The sequence below is a fragment of the Cicer arietinum genome, chromosome 3 (assembly GCF_000331145.2).
Source record: "Cicer arietinum cultivar CDC Frontier isolate Library 1 chromosome 3, Cicar.CDCFrontier_v2.0, whole genome shotgun sequence".
NCBI lineage: Eukaryota > Viridiplantae > Streptophyta > Magnoliopsida > Fabales > Fabaceae > Cicer > Cicer arietinum.
In genome coordinates, this window is record NC_021162.2 from 66,993,054 (window position 1) to 67,005,310 (window position 12,257).

Here is a 12,257-nt window from a genome sequence, read left to right on the forward strand (position 1 = left end):
GATGTTTGATTTGTGATTAAAGGTTTAATCAAAATTTATTATGTGAGATTATTTTAATAAATGGATTAATTTAAAAAAAAACACTCTTAAATCTCAAACATAAATATATATGATAACCACTAAAATCATTAAAATGATGTTTAAATATACATGATTTTTTAAATATATAATTATTTTTTAGAAAGTGCATTCAAATCCAAATATATATAATATTTGCTAATTACATTTGTATTTAAATATACATATGAAAAATTGTGTTTACTGACATTTAAAATTATGATTAGCTATATTATGTGAATTATTAATGAGTTGAGACAGTTTTTTATATCTATAATTTATTAACCATATAGTAAAATTTGTTGTCAATTGGAGCTTGTGAGTCTGTGACTCTATTCGGTTGAAATGTGGGCAAATGTATTGGACTGAAATTGGCTTGTAAGGAACAAATTTTGCACCTTATTTGAAAGACCGACTATAAAATTTATACATATGTGAATTTAATTGTTATGTAATATAGTGGTAAATAAATTAACACTTTCAATCCATCATAGTTATTTGTATAGTTATTTGTAGACACGATCGTAGAAATAGTCAAAATAAAAATCAAACGTTTTTAATGATTTAACAATTGTGATTCACCAATTTGTAAAATTTATTTATATTGATAATATATTTTAATAAAATTCTAGATTTATAATTATCAACAATTGCAAGTTTAGTGAGAATGATTCTCATTTCATCTGCAATTTTTTAATCATGATTGACAAATTTAAATTCTCAAATACCTAGAGGGAAGAGAACAAATGTGTTGTTACCTTTAATTTTTCTTTTAGACCCCAGAGATCTCCCTAGGAGTACTTTTAACAATATTTTTGAAAATCTAACATGTTTAGTAATGTGATGCTAGTTTTGTGTCAAAATACTATTGGATTGGAGTATAAGTGCTAACGTTCTCCCGTTTTGATCTTTCCTCTTCCCCTATTATTATTATTATTATTTTTTTTTTTTGTGAGAGAGAAGAGAACCCTTGTTCAGTACTTCACCTCGATTAATTACAAATATGTAAAATAATTAATAATCAAATTAATTATTTAATTAGCTTAACAAAATTTCAATTCCGTGTCTGTGGAAGAGTGGAAATTTGAACTCAACCCGTTGCCACAAACACAACTTCAATTTGAAAACCCTATTCCTCCCAATTCGATTGTCCTCTCCAATACGTCAATGTCACCAGCGGCGATGCACTTCCCTTCTGCGATCAACTCCTCCTCCGATACAACTCCACATTCTTCTCTCCACTTCGCTTCTTTCAACGCCGACGCTGCAAACCCTTCTTCCTCCACCGCACGTGGAAGGTCGAGGCCGAGGCTAGCAAAGCTGAGGAAGCAATCGGCGTCTCAGAACGCAAGGTCTAGGACCAGAACCACCGCTGTAGTCGAAGATGAAGGCTCTGGTTTCAATCCTTTTCGGTCCGATCAGGTATGTCATAGTGTTGCCGGAGTAGTGAGTGGTGCCGGTCACAGTTTCGAGAGCGAGGGTTTTGTGTTTGGTGCTAGAAAGGTTGATTCTGATTCTGTTAGTGATTTGAATTCGGAACAAGAAAAAACAGAGTTTAGGAAAAGTGGCGGTGTGGAATTTGTGTTTAGTGCTAAACAATATGATGTTAAATCGAATTCTATTCTCGAGAGAGAGGAAAAGAGTAGTGATAATGAGGAAAAAACGGTTTCTGGTGATGAAAAGAAGACATTAAATTCGGAAGGGGTGAAGGGGGAGGTTAATTTTACAGGGTTTGTTTTTAATGCTGGTAGAAACGATTTGCTTTCTAGTTTAAATACAGAAAAAGGAAAATCTAGTGTACCTGTGGGCAATTTGGGGTTTGATGATGGTAGAGAGAGGGAATGTAAGAATGAATTTGTGTTTGGAAAACATGATTCATTTGGCGACAAGCATAGAGGTATTAAAATGTCAAGTTTTAATGTAGAAAAGCAAGATTCTGTTGACAGCATGAGAAGTTCGGGTAATGGAAGCTGTGTTTTTCATATTAAGACGGAAACAAATAGTAATTTTGATAAAGGTGCTGATAAGTGTGGTAATCAGGATAATGATATTAAGTCGAAGAATGGAAATGTAAGTACTACTTGCAGTGATATTCCTGGAAGTAGATTACTAGACGAGTTAAAGAAACTGAACATCAACCATCCCGAGGGTGTCCATGTTGCTAGAGATTCGACGAATTCACATGTAAATAGTAGCAACGGTTTTGTGTTTGGAAGAAGTGACAAGGTTTCTAACTCTTTTAGTGTTAGTTCAGAAACTAATACTGGCGACCAACCGTTGTTTACTAATGCTGATTTTGAGAATATTGGCATGCAATTTTCCAAAGATTCCAGAAATAATGATGTTCAAAATGGACCTGCTTGTGGTATCGCCCAGTGTTCTACAGGAATACCTTGTTCTAAGACATCCACCGGTCAGGATGACATCAGTGCAGATAATGGTAAGTGTGGTAATTGTTTTGCAAGTGCTCCACCGGTATCTGAACAGTCTTTTACAGACTTTAAACCCCCAACATGGGATCCTTCTTGTTTTAAAGACAGCTTATTTAGTAAGTTAGATAAAAATTTTGAATCCACAAAAAAGAGCAAATCTACCAAAGAAAAAGGATCAAAATCTATGAGGCGAAAATCAAAGTCACATTCCTTGAATAAGAAACAGACAAGGCTAGATCATTTGCCAAAGGAAAATGGTTCTCTTGAAACCCCTGAATCTTCTGGCGGCCTCTCTCCGATGGATTTTTCTCCCTATCACGAAACAGCACCAGATGGTCAAGATGTAAAGGCTTTAGAAGAATCAAATGGTCTTCACTCAACAATTCCTCTTGATAATGACAAGTCCTGTTATGGAAGTTCTTCTGTAGGTGATGTTCATTCTTCTGGCCCCAAAATAGTCTGGCCTAAGATGCAAACTGAAGTGTTTAGTAGTATTAGTAATATCGGTGTTTCAGCAAATGCTGGAGTTGACCTCACCTCAAACTCTGAAAATAAAAAAGCGGATAAATCTTGTTTTGCTAATAGTCTGGGTGATTCAAAGGAGAAAGATTTTGCATTTTCTGCGGGGTCCACTGTAGAGGGTGCCTCATCATTATTTAAACATAAACAAAAGAAGAAATTTAGGAGGAAAATGAGGTGTGACTCATTTGCTATCTCTCCAAATGTGAATGGAAAGCCTGTATCTTCTGTACAAGTTTCTCCACTTACTACTGCTAACATGTCATCACATTCTGATGTGATGAACAGGTCTCAGATGAATGGTCAGTTCGAGGAAGGGGGTGATACGTCATTGGCTAAAATCCAAGCAGCCTGTTACCAATGGAGACAAAGGTTCTGACCATGAAAAGTCCAGTTCTTCCAAATATATTTTAATTAGTTTTTTTATATTTGGCTATGCTGATTTGTGTTAGATGTATTTGAAGTTGACATTCATTATTTTTATGAGCTACCTTTATTTTATCTAGGGGAAACCAAGCTCATAAAGCTAAGGATCTTTCTAAAGCTGAGGAATTCTACACACACGGAATAAATTCTGTTCCTCCCAGTGAAAGATCAGGATGCTGCATTAAGCCTCTTTTACTGTGCTATAGCAACCGTGCAGCGACACGTATGAGTTTTGGAAGGATTAGAGAAGCTCTAGAGGATTGCATGATGGCTTCTTCTTTGGATCCCACCTTTATGAAAGTGCAGATGAGAACTGCTAAGTAAGGGTTTTGTTTGTAGTTCTGTAGTTTCAAATTTCAAAAATAGTGTTTTATCCTCTCACACGTAATGAAATTTGGTTTTCCTCTCCAGCTGTCACCTTTTGCTAGGGGAAGTAGAAAATGCTCAGCAATTTTATAACAAGTGCTTGGAATCAGGTAAAGTTGTTTGTTTGGATCGGAGAGTAATAGTAGAAGCAGCTGAAGGCTTACAGAAAGCTCAGGTATTCCATTGATTTTCTCTTATGTGATTAATTTGCACAACTGTGATAACTTTATTTTTATACATTTTTTGAAATGCTTTCAAGTTGCTTTCCCTTAATACCATTTGGTTCCTATCAACTGTCATTAGCTCAATTCTGATCCAGGAAAATTTCATGGATAGGAAATTCTATGGCACTACGGGTTTACAAGAAATTTGGGAGTCTACTTTTCTGGGGTTTAACATCTTTCACCTTGAGAACAAGGTGAATGCTTAGGGGGAGAGTATTGATGGTTAGTTACTGTTATTTAAGAGGTTATTAGTCAATTGTCTGTTACTGTAAGTTAGGAGGTTAGTTAATTAGGCTGTGTTAGTTGAATGAAATAAATTAGGCATGTTGCCTATAAATATGGAGGTGGGATTAGAGAGTGGACATCCTGTCATTTGAGAGTAGTAGGGGTACGCAGACCCTCAAAGTGCTGCCATTGCTCTGTAATCAAAGGGAATTCTTTTCCAGATTTCAGCAATAAGATACCAGTTTCTATCATATTACTATCACCTGAGCTATTAGTCAGTCTAGCAGCAATTTCTTTTCAATTCTGCTCTTGTAGAAATGTTTAATACGTGTTATTCCTCATTGACAGGAAGTGGTTAAGTGTATGAATGATGCTACTGAACTTTTGAAGGAGAGGACTTCTGATGCCGCTGGTTCTGCTTTAGAACTACTTACAAAAGCACTGTCAAAGAGTTTGTATTCAGAAAGATTGCTCCAAATGAAGGCCGAGGCTCTGTATCTGGTATTTTCAATTTTAGTTATTTGCTCTACATGTCTTAATGTGTTCCTGTCCTGTTTATTGTTGTTGCTAAAATATTTGTATAATATGGCTGATAAGAGTTTCTGTTTATTTATGGTGACAACTTGCAGCTGCAAAAGTATGATGCAGCAATTCAGCTTTGTGAACAGAGTCTGAATCTTGCAGAAAAGAATTTTGCCTCAGCAAACAGTGCAAACAATTCCAATAGTTCAATGCATGATGGTTACTCAAGTGTAAAATTGTGGAGATGGTCATTGATATCTAGGTGTTACTTCCGTTTGGGGAGGCTTGATGCTTCACTCAATGTTATTGAAAAGTTACAGCAAACAGCATCTGCCAACGACAAGTAATTCAATCTTTTATCAAGCAAAGGCTAATTTTCTATTTGTCATTTCAATATAGATACATTTTATTTATATGATTGCTAGAGATATCTTATGCTCCTTTCTATGTGCAGGTGTGTGATTGCCAACATTGAAGACTTGCTGTCATTAGCTGCTACGATACATGAACTTCTAGATCACAGGGTAATTTCAAGCTGTCCATTTTTTTCTAAATGCATACATATAAAAGGATCTAAATGCAAATCGTTTTTATTGGAACATCTTGAGGGGCCTCAGGCTTACTAGTTCATCAAGCGTGCTGATACTGCAGTATGTTGATGTCCTTTTTCGGTATCCTAAATTTGTTGCATGTCCTTATGAAATATTAACTATTTCATTTACGAATTAATTTATGACATATTTGAATTTTATTTAAGAAAAAGTATCCAAATGAAGTTCCATTTTATAGTTCTCTGTTGGAAAATATTTTATTACTGGAGAAGTGGAAATATTTCTTAGTATTCTTGTTGAAATTTGATTTGAAAAATATAGTAATTTTAATTTCTGATCCTGATTAATTTGGATCTTAACACACTAGAATATGTATGTTAGCTTCTCAGTTTCTTTTTGACCTGTTTTTAGATTTGTAGCATTGTATAATTTTCAGGTAACTTGTATTATCCCTACTATTATTTGTATATTGATCGTTATCCTTATTATTATTCTTCTTAACAACAGAAAGCAGGAAATGAGAACTTTAAATCGGGAAAGTATACAGCAGCAGTGGAGAACTACACTGCTGCTTTATCCAGTAATATCAAATCACGCCCTTTTGCTGCAATATGTTTTGGCAACCGTGCGGCTGCTCATCAAGCTTCTGGCCAAATTGCTGATGCTATTGCAGACTGCAGCATGGCTTTAGCCCTTGATGGAAATTATGCAAAGGTATTCCTTTGAAGTCACTCTGGTCAAGTGAAATCCTGATTGCATCTTTGAATTTTGTTCCTAGACGCAAGAATAACTTATAAAAATTAGGAAGTAATTTGAAATACTGTCAGAAATATTCATTTGATGTTTCATGGAATATGATAATTTTGTGTTGTTTATAATTTACAATGAACTTAAAGAGGGACTGGGGAATCTAATTGCTCTCGTTTTGCAGGCAATTTCTAGAAGAGCCACCTTGCATGAGATGGTTAGAGATTATGAACAAGCAGCCCATGATCTCAGGAGACTTATTTCTGTTCTTGAATCCCAATCCAATGAAAAGGCCAAACATTCTGAGTCACCAAATGGATCAAGTGGTGCGAAAGAATCAAAGCAAGCTCAGCAACGTCTGCTTTCCATGGAAGATCAAGCCAAAATGGGGACCCCCTTGGACTTTTACCTCATTCTGTAAGTTCTTTATTCAACTGGGGGCTAATTTCCTCTCTATCTTATATACCTCAAATGAAGTTGTATGGACAAAATTTCAGAAATTGAATGTGTTAGAAATTAGAATCCCGTGGCAGCCACGTTGGGGTTATCTTTATCCATATGGATGATATACATATGAGAACCTCAATGGATGGCAAAACACGTGACTGTGCTAAATAGAAAGACGACAACAAAATAGCAAGTGTTCTAACCTCAAATTAGGTTATTTGCATAATTGTATACATATCAAAAGTTCAAATGAGGAAATGTAAAATGGCTAAGTTGCCTTTAATGCCTAGCATTGAAGGAAAACTCTCCCTCAAGTTGGATATTGCTGCTTTTCCCTTTTGCTCTTACCAAATTTTTGGAGGGGAGGTTACTCCATTTTTATGCCAAGGCATGCCACGGCCCACAAGCCTCAACAAAGACTTGCATTGCAGTAGTACTTATAGATGACCTATCATCAATGAACCCAAGACCTTGGCATTGACGTAGTTCGATCCCGCCAATTGAGCCTTCCCCCATTCACCTTAGATGGTAGCATGATAGAAACTAGACAGATTGCACTGAATGAAGTGTATTTAGTAGTTACTGTAATATATCTGTATATTACACGGTAATATTTTCCTATAACCACTGATGTCAATTTGACATCTGCAGCAGGTAAGTCCAGCCTGTGTGTAGCTTTCCAGTCCTCTCCTAGATTGTATTTGTTGCCTAATACCTAATGCTGAGTTTTTCATTTATTCTCTTTGTCAAAGATCTACGTCTTCAGGATTGAAGCTTTAGATATACAAACTCCGCTGGTTTATAGACAACCTCCCTTCTGTTTTGATTACTCTCACACCTTGACTATGATCTAGGTTCATACCAAAGGATTCTTCAAGTCGTAAACTATTAGGTTCCTTTCAGCCAGGAGTTGAGTTTCCATTGGAGATAGTTCAGGTGACCCTTTTTAGTAAGTAGGCAGATTTCTACCACAAAAGGCCATACAAGGAGTTAATTTTGTGGAACTGTTTAGGTCTTGTAACGGTAAGACGCTGTAAATGAATTTCAAGGTGTTTATTATCCAACTCAAATTTGCTGTAGCAACAAGTTAGACTAGGAACCCTCTGTGACCTAAGTATGAGTAAACCAATTCACTGTATTTAGAAGCAGAAAAGTTACTTTGAACATATGATTATGACCATTCCATTCAACTATATAATAAACCAATCGATAGCATAAACAGCACATAATCATAAAGTTTGCCTCTTCGCTACTGCCAAAATCTCTTAAGCTAATCTGTAAGAACTATCCCAAGCTCAAAGCACCTCCCAATAAAAAAGTAAAAGCACACAATATACATGATTATAAATACTGTGGCTGACTTCATGTTATGTACTGGTTTACTGCAATTATATTTTCCATTTGTGGTTCGCTTTGTTTCTTTAGATGCTTTGTTTTGTACACTTCATTTGTATAACCATTTGAGACTATCTACTTTCAAGCAGTTCTATAGCATAGAACGGCACTGTTGTCCGATACATGTGAGTATATAAAATTACACAAGGAAGAAACCTTTTCAGTTTTTTTTGGCAATCGTCAATTGAAAAGATGTCACCATATTGTCAAAATACCTTTAAGTCTCATTGTTTAACTATGCTCTCAACTTTTGAGTTTTCTCCTGTTGATTGATAGCTGCTAATTTAAAGCATCCAATTCTAAATTCTGTTTTTTTCAATGTGAACAACAACAGAGGAGTTAAACCAGTTGATACTGCAGCTGATATCAAGAAGGCATACCACAAGGCAGCTCTTAGACACCATCCAGATAAGGTTTGAGTCTTTCTAAGTCTGCATTAAGTTATCTTAGAGTAATATTTCTTTTCACTGTTTTCTTTTAGTATAAAGGATAGCCTGAGACCACATGCGTAGTTTTCAAAACTTACAACAGGAAACTTTATTTGTTTGGCTTGAATCTAGGCTGGTCTGTTGTTGGCAAGAAGCGAAGTTGGGGATGAAGGCCGTGTCTGGAAGGAAATTTCCCAGGAGGTGCACAAGGATGCTGACAGGCTTTTCAAAATGATTGGAGAGGCATATGCTGTACTTTCAGACCCTTCCAAGGTTGTATCCATTTTTTTTTTCCTTGTGTTAATTAATCTGAAAGCATCATTGACTTCAATTTGAAAATGCAAGCTGGGTGAGCAAGAGCGAGATAGACGACAAATAATAAGTGAAACACCAGGGCCTGTTTACTTCCTATAATTTATGTTTTCATTTTCACTTAAACTAATAAACATAATATAATATAGAAGCAATATTTTGCTCACCACCTAACCTTTACAATTTTTGGAAATATATCTAGCAATTTCAGAAATTTTAATAATGTCAAAACCCTGTTTTCATTGTTTCTAAAATTGCACTCTTCCTAGCTTGGTTCCATCTTACCTCTATCACAATTGTTCACTACCTGAGTCTTCTATCTCCTTGTTAGCAATAATCTAAAATGAACATAGATTTTAGAAAATGAAAACATAATTTTTTTCCAGAAAAGGCCTGACTAACTTTCAAGTTCATATCATATGCTCCTAACTCTTTGCAAACAATGCTGACCAACTACCAAGTAGTCGATAAGTAGGTCCTTAAAAGTTGTATGAGTTTACAGGTAGACTAGTTTTCTGAACTTATATTAGCCAGTTGTTATTTTGTTATTTTATTTTATTTTAGTAAAAGCTGTGTCTTTTATATCATAAGTGTACAAAAATTAGATTATGATACTTTTGTTTTCTGCAAGACATATAATGGGCTTCATTAAATGGGAAGCCAGCCTACTGGCTCAGTCTGTTGGGTCATTCTAAATATAAAAACTGACTTTTTTTCTTCCATTTATCATAGCGCTCGGAGTATGATATGGAAGAGGACATAAGGAAAGCTTATAAACAAAGTAACGGAGGAGGCACGTGCAGGAGATCTTCAGACAATTATGGGAATGGAAGATCATCCGATGCATATAGATCTTCCTATGACAGAACTTCTAACAGACGATATGGACGGGATCATTGGAGGACATATGGAGATTCATATTCTCGATGGTAAAAGATTACCTAGACAAAGGGTATCATGCTCCTTTGCCTGGTCTGAATGAAAATGACATTCATTCCCATTCTTGATGGGCCCAAGTTTCATGATGGTGTGAAAAAAGAGGCTTAAAACTACTTTTGCAGGTATAAATGACTTCTATACTTGGTCATGTTGAAAGTGACTTTGGTCATGACTGAACTTTCCTTTTTCTTTTAGTCTGACTCAGCTCTCAGGCCATTGCTGCTTTACTCTTTTGGTCTGACTCAGGCCATTCCAAAAATAAGTTTGCACGTAGATATTGCAAGAATGACCTATAAGTTGTGTAGATCTTCCAGTAACCAAGAAAAGCAAAGGACTGATAAGATGGGAAAGGAGGCAGGAACTTGCCCCACCATCAATCAGAAACGGGCTTCACTAACTTAACTTATAGCAAGGGATTGATACTTCATACCTTCCTGTTGTTGGAAGAACTTTTCTGAAAGGGAAGGATTTTATCTATGCATAAATCAGTTGTGTTCACATAATTTCTCGAATGTATTAGATTTTGTAAAAGTTACCTATCGGTGTGGATGTATCTGGATTGAGAATCTTAAGGAAGCAATGAAATCAATTTAATCTTGATGTTTATTTACACTCAAAATTGAGTTTTTATTCTAACAAGTGAGACTAAGTTTTGTACCTAGTTTACTTCTCACATAATTATGTATCAATCTGTGATATACACATTTTTTGAACATATATATTATTCAATCGATTTTTTTCACTCTTTAAGTAATGGTTAGATGTATTTTTTATTTTTATAAAATTACAAACTATAGTTTTTAATAAATATATAATTTATTTATTTCTGATTTTTGTCCCCGAAATATATATTTTTCCAACACTTTTGGTCTCCACTACTAAATCTCGGCCTATTTATTATTATTTAAGATAAAAAAGTTTTAAATTCTCCAAATCAATGACATGAAGGAAAAGTGTTCTCACAGAGAGCATCGTCATGTGAGTGATGAGAGAAATCAGCGATGGAATTTAGCGAATTAAAAGTGAAACCAGTTTTCTCACAGTCATGGCCACAAGTGAAATTAGCAAGTTTTATCCTCGTTCTCGTGAAGATATCTTGCCTCCCAATCATCAGGCCAGCAATCAATCACAAAATAGACAACTTGTGATTCAAATTCTTTATATGTAGAGTATTTGGTAACACTATCACTACATGTAGGGAATTTCAGTTTAAAAATAAACCATCATTTAAAATATCGATCGATCGGTTTGGATCAAATAACTTATTTTTAATTTATGGTTGGACAAATTCTTTTTGTTTTAATTTTTTTTTAAATTATATTCTTAGTAAAAAAGGTTGGTTTTTTTAAAAACATAATCTAACTCATTTTCACTGTATTTTCAGCATCAAATATATATACATATGTAATAAATTTAAAGTTTATAAATTTCATCATAAAATAATCAACATCATAGGAATTTAAAATGTTCGCAAACATCTGAATAATCAAAGTGCAAAGGTTCTAAAATAATCAAAATGGCTCACAAAATAACAAATGGGCAAGAGTCTAAATTTGCAACAACTAAGTCTGAATATATTGATTTCATGGCTCATAAAATTACACAAATATAGATCAAGTTGCGATAATAGTCTTTACTAGGGATATACAAGACTCGATCCGTTCCGTGAACCCGTCATGCCTCATCTCATGAGTAATAGATTGAGTCTGACCTGATCCGAAAAAAATAAAGACACAAAAATAAGGACAAAGAAGAAAAACGATCGAGTTCAAATTAATCTACGTTATTATTAATCCATCTTCTCTAAAAAAACATATCAATTAGTTTACTAACTTAGTAACTTATGGTTTGTAAATCAATGTTATAAGTTACTATTTTTGAATGAATTGACAAGTGTTAACTATATGTGATTTATTATGAATTATCGTGTTTAATTTTTTTCTTCTAAAAAAGTGTTTTAAGGATTACTATTTGATGTCTCGTCTTGGTACCAACTCAGTCTCGTCTTTATTCCGTCTTGTCCTTATTGAATTCGCAAGTCATCGACGTTGGTCGGATTTAAGAACGAACTATGGTATAAAAATTGACTCAACCAAATATTAAGACTGGATAAGTGACCCGTAAAATCCGACCTAACACTTTATATATACATATCTAATCTCACGTAAAAGAAATTAAAAAACATAATGAATGAGGTGAGGGATGTTTTTTTTTTCTTCTTTTGTAAAAGCTACTTGTTAGTGGGTGGGAATACTGACTTGTTTGTGAGAAAATAATAGATTCGGTTACAACCAAAAATTTGGGGACATTGCATCAAATCTAGTTTTATTTAATGTTTAAAAAATTATATCGGAATTTGAATTGGCGAGATCCATAATTTAATTGGTTCAACCGATTAAACCATGATCGAACCGTTCAATAAATAACTAATAGAAAATACATGATATATATTAAAGTATTCTTAACTTCATAACTTATAATCTAAAAATTCATAAAATTTATAAGAAATACTCAATATCTATAATAAATGCATTAAAATTCACAACAAATACAAAGTTTTATAATATAAACTCAAGCATCAAATCTCATATGGATCAACCGATTAATCATACATGTCTTGCGGATTAAGTGAAATAATTTTTTTTTTTGTTAAAGTTAAATTTAAAG

General features: G+C 34.3%; 1 protein-coding gene across 4 annotated transcripts; it reads left to right on the forward strand.

The window, feature by feature from the left end:
- The first annotated feature begins 1,015 nt into the window (after positions 1-1,015).
- Positions 1,016-10,196, forward strand: LOC101494252 (uncharacterized). Of its 4 annotated transcripts, none has more exons than XM_012713862.3 (12): positions 1,025-3,185; positions 3,297-3,380; positions 3,515-3,754; positions 3,846-3,975; positions 4,598-4,750; positions 4,879-5,114; positions 5,226-5,295; positions 5,830-6,036; positions 6,254-6,486; positions 8,246-8,324; positions 8,472-8,612; positions 9,384-10,196. In XM_012713862.3, exons 1-12 carry the CDS (start codon positions 1,225-1,227, stop codon positions 9,582-9,584), a joined length of 3,735 nt encoding a protein of 1,244 aa, XP_012569316.1. In that variant the 5' UTR covers positions 1,025-1,224; the 3' UTR covers positions 9,585-10,196. The 4 variants fall into 4 exon arrangements, 3 of the variants coding, with proteins under 3 accessions (XP_027188192.1, XP_012569316.1, XP_012569315.1); XR_001143551.3 differs by having other exon boundaries at positions 1,026-3,380; positions 9,384-9,712; positions 9,786-10,196; XM_012713861.3 differs by having other exon boundaries at positions 1,026-3,380.
- Positions 10,197-12,257: the final 2,061 nt, after the last annotated feature.